The 23,747-nt window shown below is 40.2% G+C and overlaps 1 protein-coding gene across 1 annotated transcript in view; it reads right to left on the minus strand.

The window, feature by feature from the left end:
• The window catches only part of ABCA13 (ATP binding cassette subfamily A member 13), a 489,071-nt gene that overhangs the window by 16,536 nt on the left and 448,788 nt on the right, over positions 1-23,747 (minus strand). The window contains exon 59 of the mRNA XM_030795834.1: positions 19,106-19,198. Coding sequence (XP_030651694.1) covers positions 19,106-19,198 — 93 coding nt within the window. The remainder of the gene's footprint in view (positions 1-19,105; positions 19,199-23,747) is intronic.

Here is a 23,747-nt window from a genome sequence, read left to right on the forward strand (position 1 = left end):
AAAAAAAATTAGACGAATGTATAACTAGAATAATCAATGCAGAGAAGTCCTTAAAGGACCTGATGGATCTGAAAACCAAGGCACGAGAGCTACATGACGAATGCAGAAGCCTCAGTAGCCGATGAGATCAACTGGAAGAAAGGGTATCAGTGATGGACGACGAAATCAATGAAATGAAGCGAGAAGAGAAGTTTAGAGAAAAAAAGAATAAAAAGAAACGAACAAAGCCTCCAAGAAATATGGGACTATGTGAAAAGACCAAATCTACATCTGATTGGTGTACCTGAAAGTGACGGGGAGAATGGAACCAAGTTGGAAAACACTCTGCAGGATATTATCCAAGAGAACTTCCCCCAATCTAGCAAGGCAGGCCAACATTCAAATTCAGGAAATACAGAGAACGCCACAAAGATACTCCTCGAGAAGAGCAACTCCAAGACACATAATTGTCAGACTCACCAAAGTTGATATGAAGGAAAAATTGTTAAGGGCAGCCAGAGAGAAAGGTCGGGTTACATACAAAGGGAAGCCCATCAGACTAACAGTGGATCTCTTGGCAGAAACTCTACAAGCCAGAAGAGAGTGGGGACAAACATTCAACATTCTTAAAGAAAAGAATTTTCAATGCAGAATCTCATATCCATCAAACTAAGCTTCATAAATGAAAGAGAAATAAAATACTTTACACACAAGCAAATGCTGAGAGATTTTGTCACCACCAGGCCTGCCCTAAAAGAGTTCCTGAAGGAACCACTAAACATGGAAAGGAACAACCGGTACCAGCCACTGCAAAAACATGACAAATTATAAAGACCATCAAAGCTAGGAAGAAACTGCATCAACTAATGAGCAAAATAACCAGCTAACATCATAATGAAAGAATCAAATTCACACATGGCAATATTAACCTTAAATGTAAATGGGCTAAATGCTCCAATTAAAAGACACAGACTGGCAAATTGGATAAAGAGTCAAGACCCATCAGTGTGCTGTATTCGGGAAACCCATCTCACGTGCAGAGACACACATAGGCTCAAAATAAAGGGATGGAGGAAGATCTACCAAGCAAATGGAAAACAAACAAAGGCAGGGGTTGCAATCCTAGTCTCTGATAAAACAGACTTTAAACCAACAAAGATCAAAAGGGACAGAGAAGGCCATTACATAATGGTAAAGGGATCAATTCAACAAGAAGAGCTAACTATCCTAAATATATATGCACCCAACACAGGAGCACCCAGATTCATAAAGCAAGTCCTGAGTGACCTACAAAGAGACTTAGACTCCCACACAATAATAATGGGACACTTTAACACCCTACTGTCAACATTAGACAGATCAACAAGACAGAAAGTTAACAAGGATACCCATGAATTGAACTCAGCTCTGCACCAAGTGGACCTAATAGACATCTACAGAACTCTCCACCCCAAATCAACAGAATATACATTTTTTTCAGCACCACACCACACCTACTCCAAAATTGACCACATAGTTGGAAGTAAAGCACTCCTCAGCAAATGTAAAAGAACAGAAATTATAACAAACTGTCTTTCAGACCACAGTGCAATCAGACTAGAACTCAGGATTAAGAAACTCACTCAAAACCGCTCAACCACATGGAAACTGAACAACCTGCTCCTGAAGGACTACTGGGTAAATAATGAAATGAAGGCAGAAATAAAGATGTTCTTTGAAACCAACGAGAACAAAGACACAACATATCAGAATCTCTGGGACACATTCAAAGCAGTGTGTAGAGGGAAATTTATAGCACTAAATGTCCACAAGAGAAAGCAGGAAAGATCTAAAATTGGCACCCTAACATCACAATTAAAAGAACTAGAAAAGCAAGAGCAAACACATTCAAAAGCTAGCAGAAGGCAAGAAATAACTAAAATCAGAGCAGAACTGAAGGAAATAGAGACACAAAAAACCCTTCAAAAAATCAATGAATCCAGGAGCTGGTTTTTTGAAAAGATTAACAAAATTGATAGACTGCTAGCAAGACTAATAAAGAAGAAAAGACAGAAGAATCAAATAGATGCAATAAAAAGTGATAAAGGGAATATCACCACTGATCCCACAGAAATACAAACAACCATCAGAGAATACTATAAACACCTCTACACAAATAAACTAGAAAATCTAGAAGAAATGGATAAATTCCTCGACACATACATCCTCCCAAGACTAAGCCAGGAAGAAGTTGAATCTCTGAATAGACCAATAACAGGCTCTGAAATTGAGGCAATAATTAATAGCTTACCAACCAAAAAAAGTCCAGGACCAGATGGATTCACAGCCAAATTCTACCAGGGGTACAAAGAGGAGCTGGTACCATTCCTTCTGAAACTATACCAATCAATAGAAAAAGAGGGAATCCTCCCTAACTCATTTTATGTGGCCAGAATCATCCTGATACCAAAGCCTGGCAGAGACACAACCAAAAAAGAGAATTTTAGACCAATATCCTTGATGACCATCGATACAAAAATCCTCAATAAAATACTGGCAAACCGAATCCAGCAGCACATCAAAAAGCTTATCCACCATGATCAAGTGGGCTACATCCCTGGCATACAAGGCTGGTTCAACATACGCAAATCAATAAATGTAATCCAACATATAAACAGAACCAAAGACAAAAACCACATGATTATCTCAACAGGTGCAGAGAAGGCCTTTGACAAAATTCAACAACCTTCATGCTAAAAACTCTCAATCAATTAGGTATTGATGGGACGTATCTCAAAATAATAAGAGCTATCTATGACAAACCCACAGCCAATATCATACTGAATGGGCAAAAACTGGAAGCATTCCCTTTGAAAATGGGCACAAGACAGGGATGCCCTCTCTCACCACTCCTATTCAACATAGTGTTGGAAGTTCTGGCCAGGGCAATCAGGCAGGAGAAGGAAATAAAGGGTATTCGATTAGGAAAACAGGAAGTCAAATTGTCCCTGTTCGCAGATGACATGATTGTATATCTAGAAAACACCATCATCTCAGCCCAAAATCTCCTCAAGCTGATAGGCAACTTCAGCAGTCTCAGGATACAAAATCAATGTGCAAAAATCACAAGCATTCTTATACACCAATCACAGACAAACAGAGAGCCAAATCATGAGTGAACTCCCATTCACAATTGCTTCAAAGAGAATAAAATACCTAGGAATCCAACTTACAAGAGATGTGAAAGACCTCTTCAAGGAGAACTACAAACCACTGCTCAATGAAATAAAAGAGGATACAAACAAATGGAAGAACATTCCATGCTCATGGGTAGGAAGAATCAATATGGTGAAAATGGCCATATTGCCCAAGGTAATTTATAGATTCAATGCCATCCCCATCAAGCTACCAATGACTTTCTTCACAGAATTGGAAAATACTACTTTAAAGTTCATATGGAACCAAAAAAGAGGCCACATCACCAAGTCAATCCTAAGCCAAAAGAACAAAGATGGAGGCATCACGCTACCTGACTTCAAACTATACTACAAGGCTACAGTAACCAAAACAGCATGGTACTGGTACCAAAACAGAGACATAGACCAATGGAACAGAACAGAGCCCTCAGAAATAATGCTGCATATCCACAACTATCTGATCTTTGACAAACCTGACAAAAACAAGAAATGGGGAAAGGATTCCCTGTTTAATAAATGGTGCTGGGAAAACTGGCTAGCCATATGGAGAAAGCTGAAACTGGATCCCTTCCTTACACCTTATACAAAAATTAATTCAAGATGGATTAAAGACTTATATGTTAGACCTAAAACCATAAAAACCCTAGAAGAAAACCTAGGCAATACCATTCAGGACATAGGCATGGGCAAGGACTTCATGTCTAAAACACCAAAAGCAATGGCAACAAAAGCCAAAATTGACAAATAGGATCTAATTAAGCTAAAGAGCTTCTGCACAGCAAAAGAAACTACCATCAGAGTGAGCAGGCAACCTACAGAATGGGAGAAAATTTTCGCAACCTACTCATCTGACAAAGGGCTAATATCCAGAATCTACAATGAACTCAAACAAATTTACAAGAAAAAAACAACTCCATCAAAAAGTGGGCGAAGGATATGAATAGACACCTCTCAAAAGAAGACATTTATGCAGCCAAAAAACACATGAAAAATGCTCATCATCACTGGCCATCAGAGAAATGCAAATCAAAACCACAATGAGATATCATCTCACACCAGTTAGAATGGCCATCACTAAAAAGTCAGGAAACAACAGGTGCTGGAGAGCATGTGGAGAAATAGGAACACTTTTACACTGTTGGTGGGACTGTAAACTAGTTAAACCATTGTGGAAGTCAGTGTGGCGATTCCTCAGGGATCTAGAACTAGAAATACCATTTGACCCAGCCATCCCATTACTGGGTATATACCCAAAGGATTATAAGTCATGCTGCTATAAAGACACATGCACACGTATGTTTATAGCGGCACTATTCACAATAGCAAAGACTTGGAACCAACCTAAATGTCCAACAGCGATAGACTGGATTAAGAAAATGTGGTACATATACACCATGGAATACTATGCAGCCATAAAAAATGATGAGTTCATGTCCTTTGTAGGGACATGGATGAAACTGGAAACCATCATTCTCAGCAAACTATCGCAGGGACAGAAAACCAAACACCTCATGTTCTCACTCATAGGTGGGAATTGAACAATGAGAACACATGGAGAGGAAGGGGAACATCACACACCAGGGCCTGTTGTGGGGTGGGGAGAGGGGGAAGGGATAGCATTAGGAGATATACCTAATGCTAAATGACGAGTTAATGGGTGCAGCACACCAACATGGCACATGGATACATATGTAACAAACGTGCACGTTGTGCACATGTACCCTAAAACTTAAAGTATAAGAATAATAAAATTAAAAAAAAAATAAAAATGGAATGAAAAAATAAAATTTGTAAGATAACCATGAAACAAATGTTGTGGGCTGGTGCATTTAAAAATACACACACACACACACACATGCATTTTAGGCTGATAGTTTGAACTCAGAGTAAGTAAAGCTTCTCCCAAATCTGAATCCTGATACATTTTAAACCTGGAATAAAGAAATCCATTTCCTTGGTTAGGCTATGTTTTCTTGTGCCTACGCTGTATTTATAGTAGGAATTCATAATCCCATAGTGTACAGCTGGATTCTAGAATGACATATTTTTGCTGTCTGCAATGTACATTAATTCTTGGCAAGCCGGTGTACACCAGCACTAAGTCTGGCTGTCCAGCAGAGAAGGTGACAGCACAATATTGCCACGGCCATGGCAGCAATTAGGCCTGAATCATACACCTGATAGTTTCTGTTAGTGGAGATGCCAAAGGCAGACAGAGTCCAGTTTCGAAAAGCAGCAAACTAATCATGAATAATGCAGACTGTTTTGAGAGAAAGCAGGCTTCACCTTGCCTAAAGATAAATGGGATCAGAGTAAAGTCTCCATCAAACGGGTCGGTTATTGTTCTTAGTAGTGGTTGTTGTTCATTAAGGTAAGCAGAAGCTGAATGTTTGAGTGGCCTCATCTGATTCATCTTTTAGAGTCTAGTTGCAGCATTCTGAAGGGAATTCCCATTAAGCAAAAAGCTGCCATGTACTAGGAATTCTACATTCATTATTAATACATTCATTCATTTGTTCAACAAATATGTTGAGTACATTTATGTACCTGGCACTATTTCAAATGGTAAGGATATAGAAGTAAACAGAAGAAAAGGTTTTACCCTCAGAAATTTTACATTCTACTGGGCAGAGGTAGGCAATAACCTCTAAGTAAATAAATTAATGCTATATTTAATATGTCACCGGGAATATTAGTCTATTCAGATTCATGTACAGTGACAGAAAGCCCAAAATAGTAAGGATGTTAATGTTTAAAGTCTGAAGTCAGGCAGCCAGAGCAGAAAAAGCATTCCTTTGGCTCATTCTGTATGATTGCTCAGCTTCACAGGTCTCTCCATTGCTAAGATTTCCTCATGGCTCAAGATGGCTGCTTCGTCTCTAGCCATCAGCTGTGCATAAAGTAAAAGGAAGAAAGAAAGGGGAGAATCAGGGATGTCCCTCCTTGCAAATTCATATCCCTGACATTGTGGACATCTCTTCTTACTATAACTCTTTGGCCACATGTAGCTGTAGGGAAAGCTGGAAAACAGTCTTATTCCTATGTAGGCATGTTGTCAGCTAACATCCAGATGTTCTTCTGCTTCTATGAATAATTACAATCTACACTGGAGACCTCTCTGAAGAGGGGACAGTTGAGCAGAGAACTGAAGGAACTAGTCATGTGTTTTTCTTGGGAAAGAACTTTACAGCGCGGGAAAGAGAAAGCATAGCATGCTCAAGTAGTGCTATGGTTTGAGCGTGTCCCCCAGAAGTTCAGGCATTGGAACCTCAATTCCTCAATGTGGTAGTATTGGGACATAGGACTAAGTGGGAGGTGTTTGAGTCATGGAGACTCTTCCCCCATGAATGGATTAATGCTGTTCTTTAGCGACTGGGTTAGTTCTCAGGGAACTGGGCTAGTTCTCACTAAAGTGGGTTGTTACATAGGAGGCTTGACCCCTTGTGCTTGTCTCTTTTAGCTTGCACTCATACGTCTGTGCTTCTGCCAGGCTATCCAGGAGCACTAGGCCCTCACCAGAAGCCCACCAGAGGCAGCCACCAAATCTAGGACTTCCTAGCCTCCAGAATTCTGAACTAAATGAACCTCTTCCCTTTATAAACTACCCAGTCTCTGGTATTCTGTTATAGTAACAGCAAATGGATTAACGCAGGTGAGAAAATGATTGGTATATTCCTCCATTTCTTTTCAAAATACTATAAAATACGTATTATTATCTCCACTGAAGAAAAAGACTACCTCCAGAGATGTTAACTTTTTGCAAGTTACATACGTAGTAAGTGAGTAAGAGTCTTACTCTAAATATCTTTTATTTCATCAAACCCGGCTTTCAAAGCGGAGTCTGTGCATCTTTTTAAAAGAAGATAGTCTGTTTTCTCGGTAAATACACGGGAAGTAAATTCAACAAAGAGTAAAGTGTGTAGGTTTCATCACGCAGGTGTCCACGACATGTACTTGAAGCAAAGTTTTGTTCTTTAGTCAGTTATACATAAAGTTGGTTGAGACTATTGAAGTGGTCTGGAAAGAATAAGAAACTTAGAGTCAAGAAATTGAGTTTGAAAACTGCTTTTCTCAATATTAACTCTGTTTTGGGGCCAACTGCTTAAATTCTTTAGGTCTCGGTTTCTTTATTGTGAAGTGGGTACAATAATAGCCATTATGTAATAAAGATTAAATAAGACCATGCACAGAAAGCATTTGGCAAATTGCCTATGTTTAGTAATAATTAAAATAAATGCAGCAGCATGAATCTGAGCTCAGCTCACTTTACTTCAGAGCTTATAAATATTGCTTCAAAGCTGTGATGAGTTCAGCTACTTATTCCTCCATCTCAACCGTATGCAATAATCACCCCCAACTTTAAGTTTTCTCTCCTGCTTCTTGCCATAGCAAAAAGGACATGAGTATCAACAGCCCTTCTTCATAGGAATTCTCCAAACAGCCCATCAGCGCGACCCTAGGAACATACTCAACACCCAGAATCCTCCTCACCCTCACAGCCCACCCAACTTCTGTTTCTCTAAAGACATCACTATCTTTCCATGTCCCAAACCCGAAGGCACCTCCTTTTCTCAAGCTCAGATCAGCCAGCTGTAAAGTTCTATTATCGTGTTCTCCAACGTCTCCTGCACCCATGCTGCCTTCTCCATGTGCTTGGTCACCAGTTAACTTCAGTTTGTCTTATTTAACTTCCTACTAGAGAACAAAAATTTCTGTTTAATAGGCCAGTTATTCTCCTGTTTCTTTTTGCTTCCCTTTGTTCCTCCATTATTTTGCCATTTTTTTACCTTAGAATTAATATTCCCCATGCTTTGGTCCCAAAGATTCTCTTCAAGTTTATGCTGCACAATTCCACCTGTATTCCACTTGCAGTCAAGCTATTTCAAACATGGTTTGCATTGTTCATCTCTGTGCCACTACCTCTAATGCATTCATAGTTGATTAGCTGGCTAAGCATACACGTGGTTTAAATTCCTCCTCACCCATAAAACCACCTGTGCCAATCCTTCCCCTAAAACAATGTGTGTGCATTCTTCCTCCTCCTAACTCCTACCCCATGGGCTTTGAAACCTTCTTGTCACGCTAAATGGTCTTTCTTACATAATTTTTTTATTTGAGTGTCTAGCCCAGTTCTTACAGGGCTCATGCCTTATTTCCCACTCAATCCCAAGACCCTGGCACTATGTAAACATTCAGTAATGTTTGCAGGTTTAAACTGAGGTGCACGACACAGCATTTCATTCACCAGTCTCTTAGAACAATTATCACATTGTGTTGCATTCATTGTTATGTTTCTGCCTCTACACTATGCCGAGTTTATTGAGATTAGGAATCACATTTTCATCATCTCTAATAAAGTGGTTACTCAGTAAATGTGTATGAATGAACAGGACTCATGATGTGAGTCTGAGTCCCCAACAACTTCACCCATCTAAAAATATCTCCAACACTTCTATTTTCCATCTTCATTGTGAGTGAAAAGCATTCTGTTTATTCTTACAGAAAATATTAGAAAATGAATGTTGAATGTTTACTTTTGGTAAAGTGACAGCTCTGGGTGATACTGTTCATGACCTGAATTTCCAAGACCAGAGGCAGCTAACCAAAATGCCCAGCATGAGAATGGCATGAGAATCAGAAACTCTTCCCAGCTAATTATGTCAGAGCAATGCTGTGTTCATACAACATGATGTTGTGACAACAAATGAGATGACAAATTACACACAGCAGGTGAGGTGAAACATGCTGAGGATATGGAGGTGCACTATCTCTCTTAATAAAATCATTTCTAGTAAAGAGAATTAATTCAGTGGTTAGTAGCAGCAGGTGAATTATATGATGCTTTAAACTAAAGTAAAATGTAGAAAAATATAACTCAGTAGCACATCATTCCATAGTTCCACATCATGGCAGAAATTATTTTATGTGCTCACGTACAAACTTCCTTCCCCATTTGTGAAAATGACATAAACATACTGAATTATCTATTTCACTTTTAAATGATCCACTTCATTATGTGGTGATGCAATCTTAATCTGAGATGTTATGATTATAGTAATGGTTTATAAATATATTAAGTCAAATTTGCCACACTAAAGCATATGGTGTCACATAAGGTGATACATTAATTTGCAGCTACTCAGACAGTGGTAGCTTGAGAGCTCAAACAACATTCTGCCTCCTTTCATTATTTTAGGGAAAAAATCCACAAACAAACCCTTCTACACTATTATTTATATTTTAACTTAGATGGCTATACAACACATCTATGATGGGATCCTTTGAAGTTTATTCTACTTTTATTCTTGGTTCTCAAAGTTTACAGTTGATAACACAAGGAAATGTAAATTCTCATAATCTTAACAATTTTCTTTAAATCATTTGAAGCTGTGTTTTGTTTATAAAAAATAAGAAAGAAAGAAAGAAAAACAAACAAACAGGCTGGGTGCCTTGAGTCACACCTGTAATCCCAGCCCTTTGGGAGACTGAGGCGAGCAGATCACCTGAGGTCAGGAGTTCAAGACCTGCCCGATCAACATGGTGAAACCCCATCTCTACTAAAAATACAAAATTAGCTGGGCATGGTGGTGTATGCCTGTAATCCCAGCTACTTGGGAGGCTAAGGCAGGAGAATCGCTTGAACCCGGGAGACAGAGGTTGCAGTGAGCCGAGATCGCGTCATTGCACTTGCACTCAAGCCTGGGCAAGAAGAGCAAAACTCTGTCAAAAAAAAAAAAAAAAAAAGAAAGAAAGAAAACAACAACAACAACAACAAAATAAACAACCTTTATCCTCCCTCACCCCAAAATCATAAATTGGCCTGGAGTATTTCAAATTGTAAACTCTGTGCTTCAGAAGCATGCTTTATTTCCTCTCCATGACAGGAGTGTTTTTACCAAGTCAGACTTAAGCCTCCTATGTCAATCAGGTTCAAGGGAGGAGAAAAGCAAATAGGTGCGGCATACAGCTGTTAATGGTTCCCTCCAGGTAAGTTACGAATATGCTCAGTGTCTGCAGGTACAAAGGCAGCTAGCTACCAGGGCACCACTATGTGCTCAATTTATGACAAGCAGAGGATTTGAGGATGCATCCCTAATTGCCTGGGACAAAACATCAGTGCCCAAAAGGATAGTTTTAGCCACCTGTGGCTATTAGGTGAGTGCCACTCCATTCCAGCTCTGCTCTGTTGTTAACTGAGCCACACACACACACACACCCCTTACACACACACACACACACACCCCTTACACACACACACACACACACACTCGATCATGTGCTCACACATAAATTCATGAATCTTTATTACATATAGTGCTCTTTCATAGCATATGACAATCTTAAATCAAAAGCCCAAGAGTCCGTTCAGCTCAGCTGCTCAACCTAATGACCTACCCTCAACGGAGGAAAAGAATCCAGTCAGGTGAATAAGTGAGGCTGCAGGCTTCCCAGTCCACATCCATGATCCCTATCTTCCTCGGGAACAGAAACCTAACCTTATTTAAGTAGCAAAGTGCCCAGCTAGAGTCTACATTTCTTAGACTTCTTTGTAGCTGGGGTGACAAATAAACCTAAGTACAAGTTGCTGAGTGGGACTCTGACAGAAAGCTACTTTAAGAGGGAACAGACAGTTGGCATGTGCTCTTTTTGCTTTTCTCTGCTTTTCTTTGTTGTTGCCTAGAACATAGATATATTGGGTGGAGCTACAGCAGCCACTTTGGGAACACCCACACTGTCAGGCCTGGGACTTCTTAAGGAACGCCAATAACCAGTTACCTCTGGATTCTTACCACAAATAACGATGAATAGGTTAAGTCAATGTGGTTGATGTTCTGTTATTAACTGCTCTTGACTGTGAAAAGATCAAGGATATAAAGCAGAATAAAACCACTGACAGAAGGTATCCCAAGAGAAATCAATCATGTTATCATCAAACAGAATAAAAACACTCAATAAAGAAGCAGATTTCTTTCTCAGACATAGATACAAAGAAAGAAAAGAATAATGAAGAAATAAAAACTTTGTGAAAGCCCATCAAAAAGCTAGCTGACAAGAGGTGTCTCTCAGGAAATTAGAAATTACTTATTAAATGAGTAGGATGATGAGGTCTCAATAGGAATGGAAAAGATATTAAAATTTTGCCAAAAGGCATGTCAACAAGAGAGAGTTGCTGGTGCAGATGCCATTGAAGATGCAGCGAGAGTTTGCACATTCATGCTTATGGCTCTGGGAAGTGCTCCAGCAGGAAGGAAGCGGAAATGGTGACCAGGCCTGCAAGCTTGGAGTCAGACTGGCTGCAGTTGAAAGGCAGCTCCAACACAGGTAGGAGGCTCACTTCTTTCATTTGTTAAATGTGGACAATCATGAGACGATGCATCATAGAGCAAAGTAGCACCAGAATGCTGGGGTTCAAATCTCAGTCCCTCTACTTACTAGATGGTAATCCTGGAAAAGTCATTCAACCTTTCTACGACTACTTTTTTATGCCTATTAGATGAAGGGTAATAATAACAGCTACTTTGTAGGACTGTCATGAGGAATAAATTGATTCCTGTGTATAAAGCACTTAGAGCTGGCATACAGTAAGCACTATATAAGAATTAGTTCTCAATATTATTATCCAGCTTTCTAGATAATCTATATACCTTGCTCAGAGCAGTAGGTAAGAGACTATAATAAATGGTGAAGATAAAAGAGATAAAAGATGAGGATGAGGACAATTAGGAAAGGGGAATATCTATAGGCTAGAAGGGCAAGAAGAAGGGAATATAGTGATGCAAGACAAGGGGACATATCATCACTAAGAGATGGTCCAGGATTGCGCATTAGGACACACTCTACAGATTTTATAAGGGGTAGATTTTCCTTTGCCAGGGAGTAAAAGGGGAGAAGAGAATTTTCCAGGAGTTTATTGAGCCCAAAGGGAGGACAACATCCAGCAGCATTCTAACCCCTTCCACTCCAAGAGGAAAATGGCACAGGTGTAGCCCAGGTGTAAACTGGGTCCAGGCTGAAGAAACTGAGAAGTAGAGAATGGATTAGGGGAGAGAAGGGTCTGCAGAAAGAACAAGTAATAATAATCCTTAGAGGGTATGTTTTGGTAATGCCACAGGAAGGACAGCTGAAGAATGCATCTGAGGAGCACTCTGTGATGACCTTGCAGGCTTAGCAAGAGTCCTGCAGGCTGGAGAGGGGACAGGGAGGGTCTTGATGATTTCTCCAGTTGAAATAGGCCAGAGGGTCACAAGGGTGGGAGAGAAGAAGGGAAGCACTGGAATGAGGTCAAAATGACCAGGGAGGGAGCAAATCCACTTTTCCCTATGAGGTTGGGTCCCCGAAATTCTATACTCTAGATGCTGTCTGTCCTTCTGGGAAATCAGTTACCAATTTTGAACAAATATTTCCACCTGCACCAGACTCAGGATTGGGGCAGTTGGTGTTGGCTGAAGCCAGGAAGAGCATGATGAGGTCCCAAACTAGAGCCAGGAAAATCCTTTTAACTAAATCTCACTAATAGAAATCCATTGTTGGCTTATTTTGTTGAAGTGATAAACCATAGACACGATTCTTTAAACTTTAATTTGGTTAGTTCTTAACTTATGAACACATACAGCAGTTTAGAAATACATTGGAATACCAATCTCAAGTTAAAAGCATTGTTTACTTAGAAGTATCAAAAAGGTAATTTAGGGAACTATAACAAGAAGATCTAGAGCTTGAGAAGAGCATAGGACACCAATTTAGTAAATAATGAATGTAGAATCTGGCAGTATTAAACCTCCTGGTGAACTAAAACCTAAGCATTTCAGGACCACACATATCCTCTTTATTTTGGTACCCCTGGGTTTTCAGACACCAAGACCTCCAGGACTGGGCTGGTTGACATTGCCCTCAGATTTTATCACCTAAATCACATGGATGCGTGAGCATATCGCAAGAGTAGGACTGATAGAAGACGAAGTCTGTGCTCTCCAGGAGGAGAACACTGAATTGGAACAAGGTAAGATTGTGGATATTAAACACTCTACAAACAGATCTTTTGGCAGGCAGATGCAAACTTATGCCAAATAAGAGGAAAAGATTATTGCTATAAAGAAAAAAACACAAGCAAAGGGAAGAAAATGCCAAGCATTGAAAAAGCCAGAGAAGTCTCAAGGAAAAAGGAAGAATCATCCTGGGTGTCTGTGGGTGGGAGTATTGTGTAATCAGTGATGGGGAGTGGTCCAAGCAAGGTGTTCAAGTGAGAACAGACACTGAGATGGGGGTAGGGATGTATTTAGAGAAGCATGAGAAAGCACCTGAGTGACGCTGGCCTGCAGAGTTGCAGCTCCTCTCAGGCTTTCCACTATGGCTTTCCACTACGACTTCATCCATCTCATACTGGAGCTGTACTGAGACTGAAAGGAGAAGAGGGCACTCCTTTCCCATGGATCTTAGACTTCTGCAAAATGAGATCACTCCACAGCCCAGAGGGTTTGCCTCTGGGAAGACAATGCCCTGTGTGCAACGCCCTCTACCCATCCTTGTGCCCATTTGCTGACATATTCCTACTTCATACATCTGCCTCCTCTTAGCCACTGAGCAGAACACGTTTCAGATCTGGCCATAGGAAAGGCAGGGTTGACTACCTAATGTTTTTGGAATCTGGTCTATTATTTTAACTAGGTTTCCCAGTATGTTCCATGTCTCTGGGGACATACGACAAAGTAACAGCTGAGACAGTGGTTCTCAACCAGGACAATTTGCTGCCCAAAAGACATTTGCCAATGTCAAGAGATATTTTTAGTTGTCACAATTGGGGTGAGGGTGCTGCACAGGCCAGGGATAATGCTAAACATCTTACATGCCCAGGACAACCTCCCACAACCAAGAATTATCCAACCTGAAATGAAACAGTGCTGAGCTGCAGAAACGAAGTTAAGACCACGAAGCCGAGGGTTGCTCAAGGAATATTTAAAATAGTCATGCTGCTTTTACTTAGCCTGAGGATTTTCTTTATTTTTCATGTTGACTGGTATATTTCTGTCCCTCTTACTTGCTCTCAAATTCCAATTCCGTAGTGATGTTTTTATCACTAAATACAATCTAGAATTAAATCCCCTTTTAACCAAATTTTACCTGTACTTTCAGGTCTAAGACATTTCCCTATTTCCTCAAACGAAAAAAGGCCTCCTCCTCCTCCTCAGGGCTCCATGTGGAGACAAAAGTGACTCCATCATGGATGCTAATCTACCACGTTGACTTCTGGTTAGCCTAGGCCCATGAATGCCTCCTGATTCCTACTTCACTTCCTGTCCTTCCTGTAAGAACAAGTGCTCCCACCTATAGATCAAGGCGACCCTTATGTTATTGCATAAATGATAGCCCATGACGCATGAAGCACTCTTGCCTGTTATGGAGGGGTGTCTTCAATTGTCTCTCTAGGGTAAGTGCCCTTTCCCTATGATATAAGAGCCCTGGGTCTGGGGAGTAATGTTGCAGAGCTCTACCTGTCTTGCTGCTTCCCAAGACCACACTTCCATTCATAAGCGCCCCCAGGAAATTGCCCTTCACCAACAAACTGGATGTGTCTTCCTCCTTCTTTGATTTCTCGGCTTTTCCTGGGTTTGGAGGCCACTTGGCATATATGGCCCTTTCACGGAACATTCTAGTTGATACCTTTTCTATGTTGCGTGCCCTGTTAGGCCTTGTGATGTCACTAGGCATGTGCCGGACTCACTCTCTGCACTTGTGAGTACCAAAGCAGGCATAAACTGCATCAGACCTACCTCTGCATCCCCTTGCTGGGTTTCAATAAACATTTGTTAAAGAAATATTAAATGTCAGAAGCAAACAGCCTCAATTTTACCAGCAAAAGATCTAATATTGATTGACTTTTCTTAAATTGTGACTCAGGTAAGAAACAACATCACAGTTAACATAACAACTTGCTATCAATGGATAGACATACACACTAGATAGTGGCCTATTGCATTTTTTTTTCTCAGAGGCCCTTCTCCATGGATGATTGGTGCAGACCGGTCACACAGAGCTTTAGGTTATCCATAGATCAGGGGTCCAAGGAACTTGCTTTTTAATACAACTCTATAACCTCAAAGTGTTTGGAAATTCACTATGTAGATAATAGCTCTGAAACAAGCTATTAAAGATTCCCAGGAAGAACAAAAGTCTGTACCAAGGAAGAGAAGGGGGACTTCAGAACCCTTGGCAAAGCCAGAGCTCCCTGCCTTCCTCTGCAAAATGGGCAAGCCTGGCTTCCTCCAGGCAGGGATAATGTGATTGGCCCTGCACTTATGGCTCCACTCAGCCTCATTGAGTCCTGGAGTGGGTGTGTTAAACATGCCTATTATCTTCTGTATTATAATACTTTGAAAATGTGGGGACTTGCTGAATCTGGAAGAACTGCCCCTCCCAGAGCTAGCCAATTCCTAAAGATAGTAAACAACTTGCAAATAAATTCATTTTTTCAAATACAAACCAACTGACCCAGAGCAAGCATCATCTCAAACACCTCCTCTAAGGGGCTCTCATATTATAAGCCACAATCCACCTACCCCAGGCACCCCAGGGACAGGTACTAGACAACTAGGGACAACCCCTATGCTCACAGCCCACTAAAGTTATTCAAACTAGCAGATCCCAGGCTTGCTTGCCCTATTTCACCTTTTTCTTCCAATAGAAACCACAAAAAAGGCCCTTGATCATGTTTCCTTCCAGCTGCCTTCTGCCGCCTGGCTGACCTGATGCTCCCTCATGGGGCCCTGTGTGCCATGCCCCTATTATTGGAAACTGTAATACGTGGTGTTTTCAAAGACGGTCGTCTCCTGATCTGTTGGCCCTATTGTACTTCAATTTTTCTATTAACACACTATATTTTAAAACAGTGGGCTAAGGATGAGGTCAGTCCAGGCATGAAGCAGGATGCTGAGGTGTTAATGCTCTGTTAGGAGCATGGGAATGGGATTTGGTGTCCTCTGCAGAAACCCTTCTCTGGTGGTGAAGTGCAAGTACCAAGATTTTGCTTAGGACCTGAGAAAGCAACTCAAATGAGCACAGCAGGAAAGAAGAGAATCGGAGCAGAGTCAGGCATGGATTTATGGGGCTGACTGAACCGATAGAGGGTGGGAAGGAAAGATAGTGCCACCCGCAGATTGGGGTAGAAAGTGATCCCTGTGCTTGGGTCTTGCTCCCCAGGCTCAGGAAGGTGGGATGAACTCAGGGAGCCCAGGTGGGGTCTGAAGTCCCATGGAAGAGCTGTTTCTCATCTGAGGCCCCACTTCTCTGGGGGCTGTGCCTGGGGCAGAGAGTGAGGTGGGAAAAGTTCTTTGGTTTGGGAAATTTCACTTCACTTTCCATTTTGTTTTTTCCTCTCATGTATCTGTCCCTACTTGCCATGGACATTCTTCCCTCTATATTTCTGTGGCTCCTCATTTTTCTGATCCTTACATTCCTTTTCCACTTTCCCCGCTTCACCCTGACAAATGGCTGCTTTGTCCGAGTGAACTGCCATAGCAGGTGCAAGCCTCAGCTTCCTGTCACAGGTGAATTTGCTGAGACCTGCACTGAAGTTTGAGGGTTCCCGACTGTCCATGAGGTCAAGGTCAGCACTGCAATTCAGAAGCTAAAGGTGGCTAAACCCTTGTGCTCCCCTGGCTTCACTCCACTAGGCTCTCATTGCAGGCTCTTGTTGTACCTGCCCCTCCCAGGGGGAGCTGGTCTCTGAGGCCCAAGCCCTGCCCTCGGGGTCCTGCCTCTGTGGGATTTCTGTAGCTCCTCTCTTCTGTTCTCCCTCTGGGCAGATGTCTCCCAGCCCAAGCCTGGGACCCTCCTCACCAGCCTCCTGCCTCTCCACGGGGAAATCCTGACACCCAGATCCCTGCCCAAATTCAGCCAAAATCTTCTCTCCAAAACTCTCGCCTTCTCCTGAGTTATCTCCTCAGAATCTCTTCCCACACCCAGACCCTACTCTTCCTTACTCATGTTCCTAACAATTCATGTTCATGGAAAGAAAGGGATGGAGAGGAGGAGGAAGGAGCCCCGCTACAAGTTCTCTCATCCATCTCAACACCTCCACGTCAGAGAAATGGGTTCTGATGTTGCTGACTCCCAGGTATGGATGCCGAAGTTTATGAAAAATCTAGTTATCGTTACCATCTATGTCATGATCAATCCTTTATTCTTTATCTCAATATTATGGAAACAGGCATCATCATGTGTTTGTTTATTATAGGTTTATAGTTATAGGAGAATAAGCACTTTACAAATTATTTTATTTTATTTTACTGACTTTTTAATTTTTTTCAGACTCTATAATGCAGGCTGGAGTGTAGTGGCACAATCATGGCTTACTGCAGCCTCGATCTCTTGGACACAACTGATCCTCCTACCTCCTAAGTAGCTAGCACTACAGATGCACCCCACCACACTTGGACATAATTTTTTAAAATCAATTTTTAAAAAATGTTTTGTAGGAATGAGGTCTCACTATGTTGCCCAGGCTGGTCTCAAACTCTGGGCCTCAAGTGATCCTCCCACTCCATCCTCCCAAAGTGTTAGAATTACAGGTGTGAGCCACCATACCTGGCCACAAATTATTTTTTAAATTTTATTAAGTTTGATGTTTCAGTGAATAACCCACAAGCCATTTCTTGTTTAATATAGTCCTACAGTTCATATCCACTAACAATTCATGCTCAACCCATATATCACATTATGGGAACCCAAACTCTGAAGTAGGCACAGATTTTCCAGTATATAGAAAGCAACAGCTAGAGAAAACCTATCCCCATGTGCTTCGTCCTGCTGGCTTTTGCGGGAAACTTTTGTAAACATAAATCAGACATAAATCACCCAACAATCAGGAATGGGTTATAAAACTTTATGTAGGCATTCATAAAGGTTCGAGAGCATGAAATATTATTTTTCTTTTGATGATACTTATTAAAGATGGGCAGAGTACATACCGAGAATAGTTTCCAGTAGGTGCATCTGACCAGTGGTTGACCCGAAGCAGCAAGCAACTGTGAAGTTGACCATCCCAGCAGTGCCTAACTCTAAAAATGGACACTCACCCCCTACTATGTCATCTCAATCCTGAGCATCAGCTATTTTCTCCATAAATTAAAAGTATTTAAAATTTACATATGACTATTTACCAAATCTCTGCTTAAGATTCCTAACCTTAAAAACACTGAATAAATGAAAATAAGAGATTTATCAACAAAAATGAATAGATTATTCTGCATAAGAATGACAGGTTAAACAAATCAAAGGAAAATTAGACATGTATTTAGACAACTTTAATTTTTTTTTAATGTTATACCAGGATGTAACAATGCTCACACAAATTGATAACAAAATTATTAAGATTCCAAAAAGGAAATGAAGAAAATACATGAAGAGAATTAACCAGGAAGAAATATAAAGGATCAATGAGCACAGGAAAGAAGTCTTTAGTCTTTCATAATCCAAATGGAAAGCAACCATAACAACCCTCTCCTACCCTTATAAACTGATGGTCTTTTTCAAAAGGATAGTGTTTGGTAGGATAAAATGGGAACTTTGATTCACTGCAGATGAGGGACATGTCAGTACAGCCTTTTCATAAGGCACTTTGTATGTAAAGAGGACATTTTGTGTCCTGTCATCATCTTGACTCCGCAATCTTATTCTCACCCTTACCAATGTCACTACAATGAGGGAGCAATGTCCTCCTGGCAAGAGAAAAGCAAAATGTCTCCCTTACAGGGAGAACACTAGACTGTGTTTGGGAGTTGCTATGTGTTTGACTTACTAGCCACAGTATTTTATCCCCTCAGAGCCTTCACCTCCTATTTTATGCCAGCAGGTAATTGGAACATACTTGCCTCTAAAGCATCTCCAGTCATAACTCTGCATCATGCTATTGATTTCATAGTAAATATTTAAGCAAAAGGAGAACTTCAACGCACCTATTTTTGATGTGCTGAGGAGAACCAAGACATTTGAAACTGCCATTAACCATTATGGCCAGTCTTGTGCAAAGAGCCTCACACTCCTCCATGCTGTGAGGAAGGAAAAGAGACAAAAATGAGCCATTTCCTGAAGAGGGGAGGGTTGAGTCAAACTTTTCAAGACAAAAAAGAGACAAGATACCATTAGGGCAAATTACTTAATTTTTTTATACAGAAATCTCATGTTAACCAAATAAAAAGCTTTTGAAAACAATAAGGTTTTATGTAGACAGCCAATTGTACAATTAACAAAAAATCAGTATTTTCTTATACCAGGAAGACCAGCTATAAAATATATAGAAGAGAAGCATTTAGCAATAGTACAAAAATACAAAATAAGAATAATCTTAACAAAGCAATGTGAATGTTTTATGAAAAGAAACAAGAAAGCCTAATAGGCACAAATGAAATATTGAATCAATGGAAGGAGGCATGGAAGAAAGGAAAAGAATGGATATTTTGAAAATGGAAAAACTGTTATAATATGAAAATTAGTGCAATATAAAATAATATTAGTATGTTAGTATAAATATTAAATATTACCTTAAGTGTAAACATAAAACATAGGTAAATTAATTATATGTAAAATATAAATAAGTTCTATTTTAATATAGTGTATAATATAAAATATAATACCATAAATAACATTTTAATGTGTAATTATAATTTAAATTATATTTTGACATTTCAATTTGAAATATGTTACAAAATTGGTAATCTATAATTATATTATTATAATAATTAAAATATATTATAATACAGATATAGTAAATCTAATCAAAATTTTACATTTATCACTCCCATGAGAAAATTTTTAAATAATTATAAAGTATATCTTTAAAATTACTTAGTGAAAGGAAGAAAAATAATGAAAGAGGAATCATGAAAGAAGAATTATGAAAGAAGACTTGCTCCAGAAAACATAAATATTTTCTATATAACTAAAATAATTGCAATTCGGTAATACACTAAAGAATTACAAGGCAGATGTCATTAAAACAAGATAAGAGAGCCCCAAACAAGATGTTACTATCTTATATACATAATGATTTGAATACGGGAAGATATTTTCTAAGCAGAAAAGCAATGGAAGAAGCTATTAAGGGGTTTGTAGTCGTTGTGTCTTAACACAGCAAACTAGCATTAAAAAATTCCAGCCAGGCGTGGTGGCTCACGCCTGTAATCCCAGCAGTTTGGGAGGCCGAGGTGGGTGGATCACCTCAGGTCAGGAGCTCAAGACCAGCCTGGCCAACATGATGAAACTTTGTCTCTTCTAAAAGTACAAAAATTTAGCCAGGCGTGGTAGGGGCACCTGTAATCCCAGCTACTCAAGAGGCTGAGGCAGGAGAATCGCTTGAACCTGGGAGGTGAAGGTCACAGTGAGCCAAGATTTTGCCACTGCACTCTAGCCTGGGTGAGAAGAGCGAGACTCCGTCTCAAAAAAAAGAAAGAAAAATATTCCAATAGACATACTGGGTAGAGGTTGATATACTTACTATAAAGAACTCATATATGTTAGTTTAAAACAAAATAATAAAAATATAATAGAGAAAAAAGGGTAAATAACATGCAGAGACCATTCAAAGAACTGCTTGTGGGTAATAAACATACCAACAAATTATAAAATATAAACCATTAAATCAATTGATTTTAAAATATTTTCTTGCTGGAAAAGTGTTCATGTGTACTTTTGTGTATTGTAGAGAAAAACAAGGGTTTTTTATTTCCAATCGTCACTTCAAAAACAATGAGTTCTCAAATAAAAAAAAATATCCAGAAAGTTAAGGCCATTTTCTCAGTAATTCTAAATATGTCATCTCATATATTGCTGGTGGGAGTAAAAATTGGCATAACTTTCTAAACACCAATTTGGCAGTAATTCCTTTCCTAAGAACTTACCCTAGAAAACACTGAAAATATAAATGCATGTAACAACTTATTTATAATAGTAAACATCTGGAAACAGGTAAATGTTTCACAGTAGGAGAATGTATCACTCATATACGTAAGAGTTCATCCATGTGTTAGCTATTAAAATGAGGTTCACCAAAGTCAATTAATCACATGGAGGAAAGTTCATAGTATAGCAATGGTAAAATAACAATGCGTATTCAGAGAATTGTACAGGTATGTTAAAAAAAACTACCTAGGAAGAAAAACACACAAAAAAATATGACTGTCAATATCTCAAAAATGAAATTAATGATGGATTTTCTTTACTTATTTTACCATTTTGCATTATCCAAATACTCTACAGGAAGCATGTGTTATTTATATTATTGGAGAACAGTCATAAAGCAGTCTCCTAGGTGGGTTAATGGGCATTCAGATCAAGATATTTCTCAGCCTTCCATGCACCTTGATGTGGACATGCAACAAACTCAGCTCAATGGAATGTACAATTTCTGGGTCATGTTGAAATACAGCAAGGCACTTGACCTGGATTTTGTTTTTCTCCACTTCCCTTGAGCTAGGACGTAGATACAGTGCTGATGAGTCAACATCAACCATGATGATGGTGAAGGTGGCATGGTGGAAAGAACCCAAGGCCTTGGTTGGCCTGATGATGCACAGCCCACTGACATGAATTTAGCGAGAGGAAAAAATATGTCTTGTCTGGGCCACTGTAAATTGAGGTTTCTTTGTTATAGTTGCTTAGCATAAAGTCCAAGAGAGACATGTCATAAATTTTCCAAATGTGACTTATATATTTTCCTGTACAAACACATATTTATTTAATTAATTTCAATTTAAAAGTAATCATCTTATGGGTGCACTGTAGGTACTCTAATTAAAGAGGTAGAATATTAAGTCACTTATATATTAGTTTCTTAAACATAGTTCAGACAAGTGGAGGTCTAATATGGTTTGTGTTTGTGTCCCCACCAAAATTTCATATCAAATTGTGATCACCTGTGTTGGAGGAGGAGCCTGGTAGGAGGTAACTGGATCATGGTGGCCGATTTCCCCCTTGCTGTTCTCATGACACTGAGTTCTCAAGAGATATGTTTGTTTAAAAGTGTGTAGCACTTCCCCTTTCACTCTCTTCCTCCTGCTCTGCCCCTTTGCCTTCTGCCATGATTGTAAGTTTCCTGAAACCTCCCTAGTCGTGCTTCCTGTACAGCCTGTGGAACTGTGAGCCTGTTAAACTTCTTTTCTCTATGGCAGTGTGAAAATAAACTAATACAGAAAATTGGCACAGACAGAGGGGCATTGCAATAAAGATACCTGAAAATGTGAAAGCAGCTTTGGAACTGGATAATGGGCAGAGGTTGGAACAGTTTGGAGGGCTCCGAAGATGGGAAAATAAGGGAGTTTGGAACTTCCTAGAGGCTTGTTAAATTGTTGTGACCAAAATGCTGATAGTGATACAGACAATAAGTCGAGGGTGAGGAGATCTCAGATAGAGATGAGAAACTTATTGGAAACTGGGGCATAGTTCAGTTTTGTTATGCATGGGCAAAGAGATGATCTGAAATTAAAATTTTTATTTAAAAGGGAAACACAGCATAGAAGTTTGGAAAATTTGCAGCCTGACATAGTGGTAGAAAAGAAAAACACATTTTCTAAGGAGGAATGGCTGAAGAAATTTGCATAAGTAAAGAAGAGCTGAATGTTAATAGCCAAGACAATGGGAAAAATGCCTCAAAAGCATTTCAGAGACCTTCTAGGCAGCCCCTCGCATCATAGGCCTGGAAGCCTAGGAGGGAAGAATGATTTTGTGGGCTGGGCCCAGGGCCCCATTGCCCTACATAACCTCAGGACACTGCTCACTGTGTTGCAGCTGCTCCAGCTCCAGCCATAGTTAAATTGTCCCAGATAGATCCCAGGCTACTGGTCCAGAGAGTGCAAGCAGTAAGCCTTGGTGGCTTCCACATGGTGGTAAGCCTGAGGATGCACAGAGGGCAAGAGTTAAGGCTTAGGATCCTCCACCTAGATTTCAGAGGATGTATGGAAACACCTGGATGTCCAAACAGAAGTCTGCTGCATGGACGTGGCCCTCGTGGAGAACCTGTACTAGGGCAGTGTAGAAGAGAAATGTGGGATTTGAGCACCCGCACAGAGTCCCCACTGGGGCACTGCCTAGTAGAACTGTGAGAAAAGGGCTACCACCCTCCAAACCGCAGAATGGTACATCCACTGACAGCTTGCACTGCGCTCCTGAAAAACCCACAGGCACTCAATGCCAGCCCTTGAAAGCAGCCATGGGAGCTGAGCCCTGCAGAACCACAGGGGCGCAGCTGCTCAAGGCCTTGCAATCTACCCCTTGCTTCAGTGTGGCCTGAATGTGGGACATGGAATCAAAGGAGATTATTTTGGAGCTTTAAAATTTAATGACTACTCTGCTGGGTTTCGGACTTGCTCGGGGCCTGTAGCCTCTCTCTTTTAGCTGATTTCTTCCTTTTTGTTCAGGTGTATTTGCCCAATGTCTGTACTCTCAATGTATCTTGGAAGTAACTAATTTGTTTTTTATTTTACAGGCTCATGCAGAAGGGCCTTGCCTTTTCTCAGATGAAACTCTGGACTGTGGACTTTTGAGTTCAAGCTGAAATGAGTTAAGACATGGGGAAATTTTGAGAAGAAATGATTGTGTTTTGCA

The sequence above is a fragment of the Nomascus leucogenys genome, chromosome 17 (genome assembly GCF_006542625.1).
Source record: "Nomascus leucogenys isolate Asia chromosome 17, Asia_NLE_v1, whole genome shotgun sequence".
Lineage (NCBI taxonomy): Eukaryota > Metazoa > Chordata > Mammalia > Primates > Hylobatidae > Nomascus > Nomascus leucogenys.